This window comes from Amyelois transitella, chromosome 19 (genome assembly GCF_032362555.1).
Source record: "Amyelois transitella isolate CPQ chromosome 19, ilAmyTran1.1, whole genome shotgun sequence".
Classification (NCBI taxonomy): Eukaryota; Metazoa; Arthropoda; class Insecta; order Lepidoptera; family Pyralidae; genus Amyelois; species Amyelois transitella.
The window spans coordinates 5,853,482-5,865,845 of record NC_083522.1 but is presented as its reverse complement, the minus strand read 5'-3'; the positions used below and the strand labels follow the sequence as shown (position 1 = coordinate 5,865,845).

Genomic DNA, 12,364 nt, shown 5'->3' with positions numbered 1-12,364 from the left:
CTTAAGAAATAAAAAATTAAAAAAAAGTATATATGTCAAACGTTTAACTGCTATAGATATAGGTAATTGATACGACAAGAGATTTCTCAGGTTTTTTTTTGTTTATTTTATGAAATTTGACAAATAACGGATGAAAAGTGATGCAAATTTATAGTTTTATAAAGACCACAGGCATAATTATAAACAACAATAAACATTAATGAAGAAAAGCTTTTTATTGTAAAAAATTGGAATGTAAAAATTAGATAGTAAGGATGGTGTTTTGTAGTATTTTATTTGTTATTTACGTATAATTGAATTAATATAAGTAGGTAGAAGGATAAGTAGTTAATTAGTGAGTAGATTATAATAATAGCTGTTAAATACTTATTAGTTGTGTTTATTTTCAATCAAGGTAAGTAAAAGGAGTTATTGCATGACGTAGAAGTAGTGAAAACAATGAAGTAGTATATAAAAGTAGGTATATACCGTAGAAATCCGAAATCCGAATAATGAGTCGTATTATTTCTGTGGTATATATTTATATTAGCAGTTTGTTAATATGCTTTGTAGTATGAGTAGTTAGTTGGTTGAGAAAAGCATGATAGTTGCATGGATTTAGTTGTTAAAATTAAATTATTTGTATTTTAATTTAACCATTAATTTGATTTCATATATGCAAAAAAGTTCAACAGACGTAGGTAGGTACCGCACTGTTAGTGAGATATACTTTGATAACTGTAATAAAATATCAAATATGTATATATCTAAACAAAAGACTAAGCGAAAATAATATAGTTTTTAAATTTTAACAGATGATGAAATTAATCAATGGTTAACAAGCATCGATTAACATAACCATAAATCTAACCCTCAAGGTGGTAACGGAGATCGCGACCGAGACCGCGACCGTGACCGAGACCGGTACCCGCCAGGCGCTGACCGCGACCGGTACCCAGATGACGACCGGTACCCCGACGACGACCGGTACCCCGCACGGCCCGACCGATTCCCCGACGATCGGTACCCAGCTCCCGATCCATACGACCGGTACCCAGACGATCGATACCCAGCAGGCGTCGGACCAGATCGTTACCCAGCCTTACCTCCAGCCGATAGATATCCCCCAGGAATAGATAGATATCCCCCACCTTTGGACAGATACCCGCCTGCCGTTCCATATCCACCAAGCAACAGATTCCCTGGCGATAGAGATCGCTATCCTTTAGACAGCGGACGTTATCCAATATATGACTACCCTTCAAACGATATCGGAAGATATCCGGCAGCTGACCGCTATCCAGTCAGTAGATATCCTATAGACGTTTACCCCGACAGGTACCCAGAAAGGTTCCCTATCCGCGGTGGTGGGAGATACCCATCAGCTAGACCTTACTTCCCCAGCCGTTATCCTGACAGATACGATCAAGACCGCTACCCTGGGTCAGGGGACTGGGGCCGGTACCCATTCAGTCGGTACCCAGTAGGGGTGAACAGGGACCCAGTGCCTCTCGGAGGGGATCGGTATCCTGATTTGTATGACAAATATCCACCGACTGGATCTTCATTCCCTGGTAAGCACTTCACTACTAACTATTTACAATCCTATCAATATATATTTAAATAACATAAATTAGCACATTTGACGCCTTTCACAAGAAAGAAACTACCGTACTAAACAATAATTAATTTTCTTAAATTGTCGTTCAAAAACATTTTTTCACCAGGTTATGGAAGAGGAGGATACTATGGCTCTGATTATCCGCCATCAGATCGTTATCCTATTCCAGACAGAGGGATTCGTCCCACTCCTGATAGGTAAGATGAAAAATAACTTTTAATGTGTAAAATTTAGGATTAAAGTTTGGAAGAAAGAGCTGCATGAGTAATGTATGATCAAAGTTAATTTAAATACTGTGTCTTTTCCATATAGGTTCCCAGCGGAACCACGGCCAAGCTTTGGTATACGAAGGCCAATTGAGAGACCAGGTGGCTATCGAGGGAGTTATCCACCAGCCGGAGGGTTAGGTAAGAATTTGTTCTTTAGATTGAACTTTATATAATACATTTTGGAATCATGCTAATCAATTCTTCATTAAAGGCGGAGGTGGATACGGCGGATATGATCAAGATGGTCCGATTGGTCCAGGCGCTCCAGTTGGTGGTCCCATTGGTCCTGTAGGCGGTCCCATAGGCCCCTTAGGGGCGCCGATTGGAGGACCATTAGGAGGGCCTTTGGGCGGACCAGTTGGCAGACCCCCCGTGGGACATAGACCATGGCAAGGATCACGATGCGAAGAAGATAGTTTCCGTCAAGTGGGAAGACAACGCATGCAAAGGCGTTTTGTTCGAAGATTTACAACAGCACTATCTTTAGCTCATTGTCAACGGGAATGCATTGAAGCACGTGACTTCATTTGCAGATCATTTAACTTCAGGTGGGTTTAAGAATATTATAACTATAGATATACTAAAGATAATAATAACTATTAACGTTTCTTAGTTGCTTTATCAGAATAATTAATTGTAAAGGCAATCAAATCGCCTTATCATAATGGTAAATTAATGCCATCTCTTTAATGGTAAGAACTTATCTTATATTAAGTATTCTGAAGTCTATGGTAGTTTGAATTCTATGGTAGTGATTAAATGCATTTTTTTATGACAGGGAGTCTCCTTATGGAGGAGAACCAAGAGACAATTGCGAGCTCAGTGACCGAGATACAAGGGAGCTGGATGCGGCTAATCCTGCGCATTTTGATAACACAGCCAACGATTATGATTTCTACGAACGAGCTCTTGGTCGCATTGCAGATGATTGTTTGGATGGTACATTTTGCTTCTTATTAAATACATTAAAATAGAATCAACACCACAAATATTCTCATCATGAAAGTGCCGTTTGATTCAGAAACTGTAGGGGTTTCATAGAGAAGTGCATTCTCCGTTCAAAACTCGAAATAATATCAAAAACTATTACAATCTTCTATTAATAAAACCACTTATATTCTTTTTCTATTAGTTTCCCAGGTTTGCAATGAAGATGGAATGGAGTTCACCCTTCGATTACCAGAAGGATTTTATGGTCGGATGTACACCTATGGCTTCTACGACCGCTGCTTCTTCCGTGGTAACGGAGGAGTGAATAATGTGTTGCGTATCACTGGAGCTCATGGCTATCCGGAATGTGGAACACAACGGGTTGGTTTGCTGTAATATTCATTAGCGCAGGCAAATTATACATTAGACGGAACGATATTATCACTAAAAACTATTTATGAGTTTTGTACATTTGTTTAATTCCAACTGGATGAGTAAATGTGATAAGGCAAAGTAAGAAAAGAAAGTGGCTAATGCCCAGCTGACTTTGTACCTATGGCAGTATTTTTGATTGTGTACTGTCTGAATCAGTTCCTAGATAGCTTTTTAAATCAACTTTTTTTTAAACAACAACAATGTTGTGTAGAAATTTGGTGGATCAATAATTCACCTATATTTCCAACACAGTACGGAGACACAATGACGAACATCGTAGTTGTCCAGTTCAGCGATAACGTGCAGACCTCCAGAGACAAGAGGTTCAACCTGACCTGTTTGTTCCGAGGTCCGGCAGAGGCAGTGGTAACATCTAACTACATTGGGGCAGGGTGAGTTCGACCGGCATTTGGTTTGCTCGGTGGAAAATATTGTCATGTTTGTGTCACAACTTCTGACGTTTAGCGCTTTAATATTTTTGGAAATCTAGTAAAATAAATGAATACTTATCATACTGACAACTATATAGATTGAGCTAGTACTAAAGTAGTTAAGAGACCTATTCATTTTTTAAATTTGAATGAGAAACCATGGTTTAAACAAATGAAGTAAAAATTATGAGTGGGTGAGTGGTACAGGTGCTAATGAATATTTTCTAAATACTGCAAAATAAAAATAAGAATTAGATCTCACACCTTGGTCTTGTTATTCACAATCAAGATTTATTTATTATTTTCTGTAGACCCGACAGTATTTTCCACCATGATAAAGTACTTATTAATAGTTAACGCGCGTGATTTTAAAATTTGTGCTTTTTGCAACATAGATACATATATTGTGTTGTATATTTTCAAAATACTCATTTTATTGGGATAATTAATAATTTTTATGCATAACGCTCTCATAGTTTGGGATTATCTGGGTTTGTGTGAAATTTCGTGTGATTTTTCTTTGTTATGTTTTAATTTATATGTGTGTTAAACTGTTTATGAAATTGTAAATACCGTTTAGGTATGTAACTTGCTGTTTTGCGTGTATGCGCTATATTATTAATACTTATTTAATTCTATCGTTTTCTTTATGTATGGTTTTGAGTGCTGTTATCTCACTAACAGCTACTAACTGATGATTTTGAAAGAATTCCTCGCAAAAAGTTTTATTTATTTGAAATGAAATCTATTAAACTTCTGTTTGGCTCTTCTCGGTATTCAAGACCATATGCTTGATTCATTGGTCATATAAAGTAGCTATTTCTTTTATATTAGATGTTTTTATAATATTATACTTATAGTTTTTGCTATTGAAATAAATTAATGGATTGATATGACTATCTGAATTCTTTCAAAGTCTAAACAATTTCAATGTAAAGAATTGACTTCAAGTCTAAAATAGGTTGGCTTTTGATCCAATCGACAGGTCAGGCAGCCCTATCCCTATCGAGTACCTTCCTGAGGAGAGTTCACTGAACTCGAAGGTTCGTCTGATGATACTGTACCAAGGCAGACCGACTACCACGATAGCAGTCGGAGATCCTCTGACATTCAGACTAGAAGCCCAAGATGGATATAACTATGCCACGGACATTTTTGCAACGAATGTCATAGCAAGAGATCCGTATTCAGGAAGATCAGTGCAACTGATTGATCGCGTAGGGTGAGTATTGAAGACAAGACACTACAAATATATAAATAATTTTCCATTCAAAGAAGACCGTACTACAGAAATTCGAGGCCCCATTAATTCTGTTGCTGTTACTGCACAATGTAAAAATTCCGAGTTATGTGCCTACTTACTTCAAATAAAAGAGAAAGATCTTAAATATTATAGTTTTCCCTCGCGATTAAAACAATGGTGTTCAAAATAGTTACTTTTGTGATATATAAAAGACATCAACGAACCATTATCAAAATTGCAAAATTGTGCATCGAAAAATACAGAGTTTATTAACTATTAACTAAAATTATAGGCCGAACTTAAGCATAAATTAAATATAATATGTATATATTAATAATAAAAAAAAAACAAATATTATTTAAATTTTGACCCCTAGAAAAGGTTTCCATCAAGGGTTCACAAATACAGTGTGATGTACACCTTCATTTTTAATATTATGTTTGTTATTAGAGTACATTACATACATACTAACATACCTCGATCTTATCCCGATTGTATACGAGATCAGGAAAAATGTTGGACTTTGTACAAAGTTATTCTTACCATTTTGCTTACACCTTGAGAAATCTTATAACAAAGGAAGTGTCTATAATTGTTCCTTTATGTCGCAAAGATAGTTAAGAATAAGAAGTCATTATCAATTTGAATAAATTAAGTTAATTTGCTTATGAACCGCGTGGTGCGTCCACGAGAAAAACACCGAAGTATTTATATTATAAAAGATTTATATCAAAACCTGAGCGGAATATTTTGTTCTTATTTTGATATGAAAAATCAAACAACAGTTATTACCTATACCTCCCTGTTTAGACCTCATATTCAGTAGTGAATATTATAAATGTGTTACGGTGTTAACGATTGAACAGTAGAACCTGATTTGATGATTATTTTATAAAAATAATTTAATCCGACGTCAAAGCTTTTTTCCAAAAAGTCTCACGGGAACTGGAACAGAATCATAACACATAATTTTATGCCGTGTGGTTCCCGGCACCAATAAAAAAAAGAATAGGACCACTCCATCTCGTTCCCATGGATGTCGTAAAAGGCGACTAAGGGAAAGGCTTATAAACTTGGGATTCTTCTTTTAGGCAATGGGCTAGCACCCCGTTACTATTTGAATCTCAATTCCATTATTAAGCCAAACAGCTGAACGTGGCGTATCAGTCTTTTCAAGACTGTTGGCTCTGTCTACCCCGTAAGGGATAAAGACGTGATCATATGTATGTATGTAATTTTATTCGAAGACTCGAACGATACATGGCTGTTACAAACTCCCTAAATTATCCTATAACCACAAACTCTTTCAACAGGTGTCCGGTAGACCCGGACGTGTTCCCGGAGCTGGACAAGGGGCGCAACGGAGATTCCCTGGAAGCAAGGTTCAACGCGTTCAAGATACCGGAGTCCAACTTCCTTGTGTTTGAAGCTACCGTGCGGACATGTCGCGATGGGTGTCAGCCGGTATGTAAATCACGTCTTTATTACATTCGGGTAGACAGAGCGAACGGTCTCGAAATGACTGAAAAGTCACGTATTTAAAACATTTAAATAATCATAAGTCATACAAAGTTCACACACAGGTAAATCATTTTGGTGATTTAGGAAGTGGATTGGTCAGCTTGAACAATTAATTATTAAATTGATATTACATTGGTTATTCGGACCCTAGTCAAAGGTACCCTGGGCTCCTTAGGTAGGTCGCAACTGGATAAATGGCATTTAATAATGCATAAATAAATCATACTCGACCGTTACTGAGTGATGTTGATTAACTGATATCTGATATAGCAATGTGAATAAACAGAGATAATAAAGTAAGAAAAATCATATGAGCCACCAGTCTTTTCAAGACTGGTGGCTCTGTCTACCCCGCAAGGGATATAGACGTGACCATATGTATGTATGTAATAAAGTAAGAGTATTAAGTACCTACTCCCTACTCAGCACCTAATTAGTGGTGTAGAAAGCCGCGGAAATTTGATATTTTTTTCTAATTCTTGGATAGTGTAACGTACTCCCTCAATAATCTTTATATTAAAAGAATTTCTTAATATTAGGACGGAATGTTGCGCGTACGCGGGAAAAACTGTAAATAATTATAACTACATACATGCCGGTACCTATGTACCATTTCTATAATTAACTTTATTAACACATCCGATAAAATGTATCTATTTGTGTAACTTAAATGGCAATTATGAGAGAAAATAAGGAATTACGTCAATGAGCGAAAACAAAACAATTTATAATAATATTGAGGTCACAGGGTTATCCGCGGTCACGCGATTCAGTCCACTACCTACCTAATGCATTACAATATCATTTATTGATAAAATGATACGATAAGGATATGTAAAATAAGTAGATGTCTATCTCTGCCATAAGTGGATATTTAGCTAACGTCCCTTTTGTCTGCTATTTCTAAAAAAGTAGTGCCTTTGTACAAGTAGGAATAAAGTATATTATAGATACTACATAAATGAAATTTAAAAAAAACTTAATCATTCAAATGCATGTGATTTTAATATAAGTGTATGCTGAGTATTCTCTGACGTAAGGATTTGATATTCACATTTAAGTTTTTGTATGTAGGTCACAGTGCTGGTGGGAATCAGTTGTAGTAAAATCTTAGCTTATTGCGATTGAGGTTTTACCTATGGTTTGAAATTAGTCTTCTAAATTTGAAAGTCCAGGCGTTTTGGTATAAAGGCGTTAAGATCATATACTTTATACTTGTAGTACCTACTTACCTATGGCGTTTTACTATAACGACGATTGAGCCGATTTAGTTTAGTTTTATTATACCTAACGACGATTAGGTACCTTGCAAGAGATTCTACATTAACCATTGATACGCTTTCATTCTCAATTCTCAGGCATATTGTCCAAGCCACACAGGCCGGTCCGAACCTTCCTTCGGCCGGCGCAGACGAGATGTCAACTCAACTGCGGCTGAAACCAACGATACAGTGGTAGTACATCCTGATGATAACAACGATACTAAAGTGGATGACAAGAATGATGGAACAATCTACAAGGTGTCCTATGAAGAGGCCGGCGTTGATAAGTATCTGAAAGAAGAGGTGGAGACGCCGAGCCATGTCCGAAAGATGATTGAGGTAAATATACAAACACCTTAATTAATTAGAAGCGGGAAAGAGGGAAACATAAATTTAGATGGTCAATCAAGAAAATGACAATTTATATTTTTATAATTAGCTGTAAATAACTCTTGTGCGTTTTAGATAAATTCAAATGAACAATTATTTTGTTCTTCAGAACACTATTTCTTTTAAGAAATAATCTAAGAACCCATTAGGATGTTTAAAAAAAAACGCCCGTTCACTGAATTCACCACGGCGGCCGACAGAGAATTTATTAACTTCTTCATTATTAATTATAATCACATTGTCAGGTATTCGACAACCGCAACGAGCTTCTAGAAGAGAACGGTCCAGCAGACTCCTCTCCCGTGGTAGCGGCCGCAGGTGTTTGCGTGTCTCCGTACCACTATAGAGCATTGCTGGTTGCACTGTGTGTTCTACTGTCGCTGTTATTGGCTATGTTGACTGCTGCGCTGTATATTTATAAGTAAGTTTTTTAGGCGCTGCCAGCAACTAAGCATGAGCACCAGAGGCCGAGTCCCTTTTTCGGTATTTCGGTGTAGGAAAGGATTCAGGGATAGGCATCGGACTATTATAGATAGGATTTAAAGGTAGAGCGATAATAGTCTGGATGTTTTATATCAAGTTTGCTTTCCGGAAGTACCTACTAATCTATGAGGTGAACATTGATATGATAAGTAGTTCCGTATACGGGGTAAAGTCTGATTGCATCTCATAATTATCAACGTTTGACGGCCTCTAACGAGAGTAATATAGACACTTTATTTATTGTTTACCTCAAAGATTTGATCCTTGTAATTTTTTCTTCTGCTCATCCTAGGTATCTGCATTCATCAGAAATGGTAATCAGTTATTTACATACAATCTTTCATGTAGTAGTGTAAGAAGTTAAGAACTAAGAGAACTAGGAATCAAAATTATAGTATAGGCTATTCAAAAACCTTGATAAGACATAAAATAGTTTTGTCAGGGTTATCTGCAATCTTCAAACTAAACAATTCGTGAAAACTCTTACAGGTGTAGGTATATATCACACGAATTCTTTGCAACATCTCCTAGTCCCCTCCATATACCTAGTGGTACAGCTAAGCTATTCACGTTACAGACGCTACTGGCGGGTTCTACGTAAAAATATCCACGCGTCTAGTCCGCCGCCGGCGCTGCGCCCCGTCACGCCGGGCCCAAGACCGACTAGACCTTCGCTCTTCTCTGCCTCACATCTGCACAAACCTTTCTCACTGAGGTAAGTGTAAATTGAGAGGTAGCTTGTAGAGTGCAGGTTTAGACAAGTCATGTAAGAAAATAAGACTAATTACCAAGGTACCTAGTTAGGTATTTATTGCTGAAAACACAATTATACAGGTTTTTCAATCAGGGACAAATAAGAGGATTTTTGAGAATACCAAAGTACCTACTGTTCGCTTCAGGTGTGTTATTTTAAAACATTTAGGTGGTGTACCTATGTTGGCGTATAATTAAAGGCGAATTACTTGGAACATTGTTATGGTTCTTTTTGCTAAAGAACGTAAACTGTAATATCGACTGATAACGCGGTAGATATAAGGAACATTGTATGTTTATAACCAAATAATTGTCAATAGCAAAATCATGCGCTATTCGCAATGATTTCTGATGAAAGTAATGATAATATAAAAATATTATCTTATCATCAAACGTGTTAATGTCTATTTAGGCGCACTATAAACATGGGTGTATAGGCATTGTCTAAATGTTAATGTGTTTACAGTAGATAGCGCATGTGTAAATGTAGATTTTGGTTGGTAGGTATACGAGTACAGGTTTTATTTTTGATATACAAAAAAAATATTTATTTTCATTACAGTGGCTTAGGTCGGACGTTCGCCGAAGTAGGAGAGGAGGCAGGATCAGCTGGGCGTCTGGCGAGCGCATTCGACGACGGAAGCGAGCCAATTTACACTGACCCATCTCTCTTCGAGCGCTCTAGGTCCCTACGGTCCTTGCATTCACTTGACATGAAACCCGAAAGACGCGACCACCGCTCATAGACTATTATTTTTTTTAACTCAAGCAAAAATACAAACGTCTCGCAAATAATGTATTAACTGCCATAATCTTGCTCAGTAAATCCGTCCAAGTTTTCAATACTTATTTCTATTTCAGATTGTACTTATTTTTAAAAATATGTTGTAAGTCAATACTAATAAATATTTACAGTGATTCTTACATGTGTTTTTATTTTAACAACTTCTAATGGGTAAATTTGTTTTGGGTCTACTATTACTAAGTATTAAAACAGGACATTGAAAGAATATATCATAATTTTAATTTCATTTTTAGTCTAAATACAAAATAATACTTAACCAATTTACATGTGATAAGGTGCTGGAGTGGGTACACTCATGAGGGGAGAATCCAAATACTCCATTTCACTAGTGCTAGGCACTGGCTCAACTTGAGTTGTCATCTTTTGTGACAAGGCTTCATGCAACTTGTGAACAGACTCATTATGCTGGGTTCCCGGTTGCAAAGCCTTCATTACTGTCTGCACTCTTGTTTCTGGCAATTTTGGATGAATGTACCAAAGCAGTTTCAAAAGATGTCTTGTTACATTATCTTTGGACAGCCCAGCAAAGAAAAACTCATCAAATAGTACAGTACTGAAGTCTTCGCCTTGAAACTCATCAGGAAGTTGAATGAGTAATGCTACTAAAGCATGTAAGAATGGGTCTTCGTAAGCTCGGCCATCTTTACAGCTGCCGAGTATACTTAAAATACGAAGCAAGGCCCCACGGTCTCGTAGTTTGGCTGCGTGAAGTGTGTAGTACATGGCAAGGACTCCACAAACTGAACTTTCTCTCATGTAAGCCTCACAAGCATCAGGGGGTGGCCCTGAATGTTCAATAGTTGTAATCGCAGACTCTCTTTCATCAGGTGGCAATTTGTTGTGTAGTGCTCTGACTTGATCATCAACCATCAAAGACATTAATGCTGGTAAATATTTGGTGACAACTTGACTGTCAAGTTTAGGTTCCTTGAATTCTTGTGAATCAATCATGACCCAAGCACTTAAGCCTAGTGCTAACATTCTCAATAACAGAATTAATATTGTATTGTCTCTTGGAAGCCCTTCTGTGTTGATTAAATGTTGAAGTATTTTAATGGCAGATGTTGCTAAGAAGTTGATGGCATACGGGTCACATAAAGTCATGGATAAGTCACCAAGCACTTGTTCCTGACCTCTTTTGATACTGTCAAGGAAGCCTTGAAGTTCTCTTGATCTTTTGATATCAACATTTCTTTCTCGAATACAAGCATCCAAGCACCATGTAAACTTGTGGCAGGGATCAACAGATATAATATCCTGAATTTCTAAATCATGTAGTGCCATAAGCAATTCAGCTCTAAGAGTGCAATAGTGTACATTTCTAGTTCTTAAAAATAAAGTTCTGAGAAATTGTAATACCATGTCATACAATTTCACACTGTTGCCAATCATATGTGCTAATTTCTGAACAACTGCTCCCTGCCTTCTCACTTTTGGCGAAGGGGAAAAGAACAAGTTTGTGAGATTCTCATGATCAAATAAAACATTCTCTTTTTCCCTAATATATTGACTTAATAAAGGAGAAACTTCGTCTCCAAATAATGATTGGTTGTCTTGCCATATCTGTCTCTTCACCTCTGTGTCTGTATCATTGTAAAGTTCGCGATCTCGTACCAATACCTTTAGATATTTATCGTCAATGTGTGGTGTATTTTTCAGGATACTCATTATTACAGGTCTCAAGGCTTTGACTCTTACAACTGGAAAGCTTTTTGATAACAGTTCCTTGAGCTTCTTGTCATGTTCTTTGCCATCTTTTGAGCCAAGTTCGTTGATGTGGGCTATCAGTTTGTCCCGCAGTTCTTCTAGTACAGATGTATGAAAATCAAGACGTCGAACACCATGAAGATCAAGCAGCGGCAGCATAGGTCTCAGAGACGGAAGGAGAATTCCATTTTCTAGTTGAAATTCCTCTATTGCTTTTAAGGGGTCAGTACAACTTGTGAGAGCGTCTCGTAAAAATGATTGACCTGGAACTCCTACTTCTTCTAAGCCTGTACCAGGTAATTTACTTGACGATGCCATAATTATTAACTGTTAATTCCTATAATCATTGGAGAAAACACAGATACACCGATAGAAAACAAACAAGCTTGTTTTGACGTAAACATAACCTCATAAATTTTGTGTTTCATCTATGGGAGGTAGTTTTTTGTATACTTTACTGCAAGGCCCGAGATTCAAGGATTTTGGCACTTAATATTGCTGGGGTATAAAGGGAAAACTTACAGCGTAACTTTTA

At 37.0% G+C, this 12,364-nt stretch overlaps 2 protein-coding genes across 2 annotated transcripts in view; one reads left to right on the top strand and one right to left on the bottom strand.

The window, feature by feature from the left end:
- LOC106132743 (uncharacterized) overlaps window positions 1–10,241 on the top strand; it is a 30,783-nt gene extending 20,542 nt beyond the window's left edge. The window contains exons 10-22 of the mRNA XM_013332261.2: window positions 858–1,553; window positions 1,707–1,797; window positions 1,913–2,007; window positions 2,081–2,417; window positions 2,648–2,808; window positions 3,002–3,180; window positions 3,487–3,626; window positions 4,651–4,887; window positions 6,222–6,372; window positions 7,788–8,030; window positions 8,327–8,502; window positions 9,142–9,279; window positions 9,880–10,241. Of these exons, the coding sequence (XP_013187715.1) occupies window positions 858–1,553; window positions 1,707–1,797; window positions 1,913–2,007; window positions 2,081–2,417; window positions 2,648–2,808; window positions 3,002–3,180; window positions 3,487–3,626; window positions 4,651–4,887; window positions 6,222–6,372; window positions 7,788–8,030; window positions 8,327–8,502; window positions 9,142–9,279; window positions 9,880–10,063 (2,828 nt within the window). The 3' untranslated portion in view covers window positions 10,064–10,241. The remainder of the gene's footprint in view (window positions 1–857; window positions 1,554–1,706; window positions 1,798–1,912; window positions 2,008–2,080; window positions 2,418–2,647; window positions 2,809–3,001; window positions 3,181–3,486; window positions 3,627–4,650; window positions 4,888–6,221; window positions 6,373–7,787; window positions 8,031–8,326; window positions 8,503–9,141; window positions 9,280–9,879) is intronic.
- A 77-nt stretch (window positions 10,242–10,318) lies between these two features.
- Window positions 10,319–12,260, bottom strand: LOC106132744 (negative elongation factor B). Its single transcript, XM_013332263.2, has one exon. The coding sequence runs from the start codon at window positions 12,145–12,147 to the stop codon at window positions 10,384–10,386; it is 1,764 nt and encodes a 587-aa protein (XP_013187717.2). The 5' UTR covers window positions 12,148–12,260; the 3' UTR covers window positions 10,319–10,383.
- Between the last annotated feature and the right edge of the window lie 104 nt (window positions 12,261–12,364).

What these genes read in the sequence shown, in the direction of transcription:
- LOC106132744 (XM_013332263.2), bottom strand. Translation starts at nt 12,147, where the DNA reads ATGGCATCGTCAAGTAAATTACCTGGTACAGGCTTAGAAGAAGTAGGA.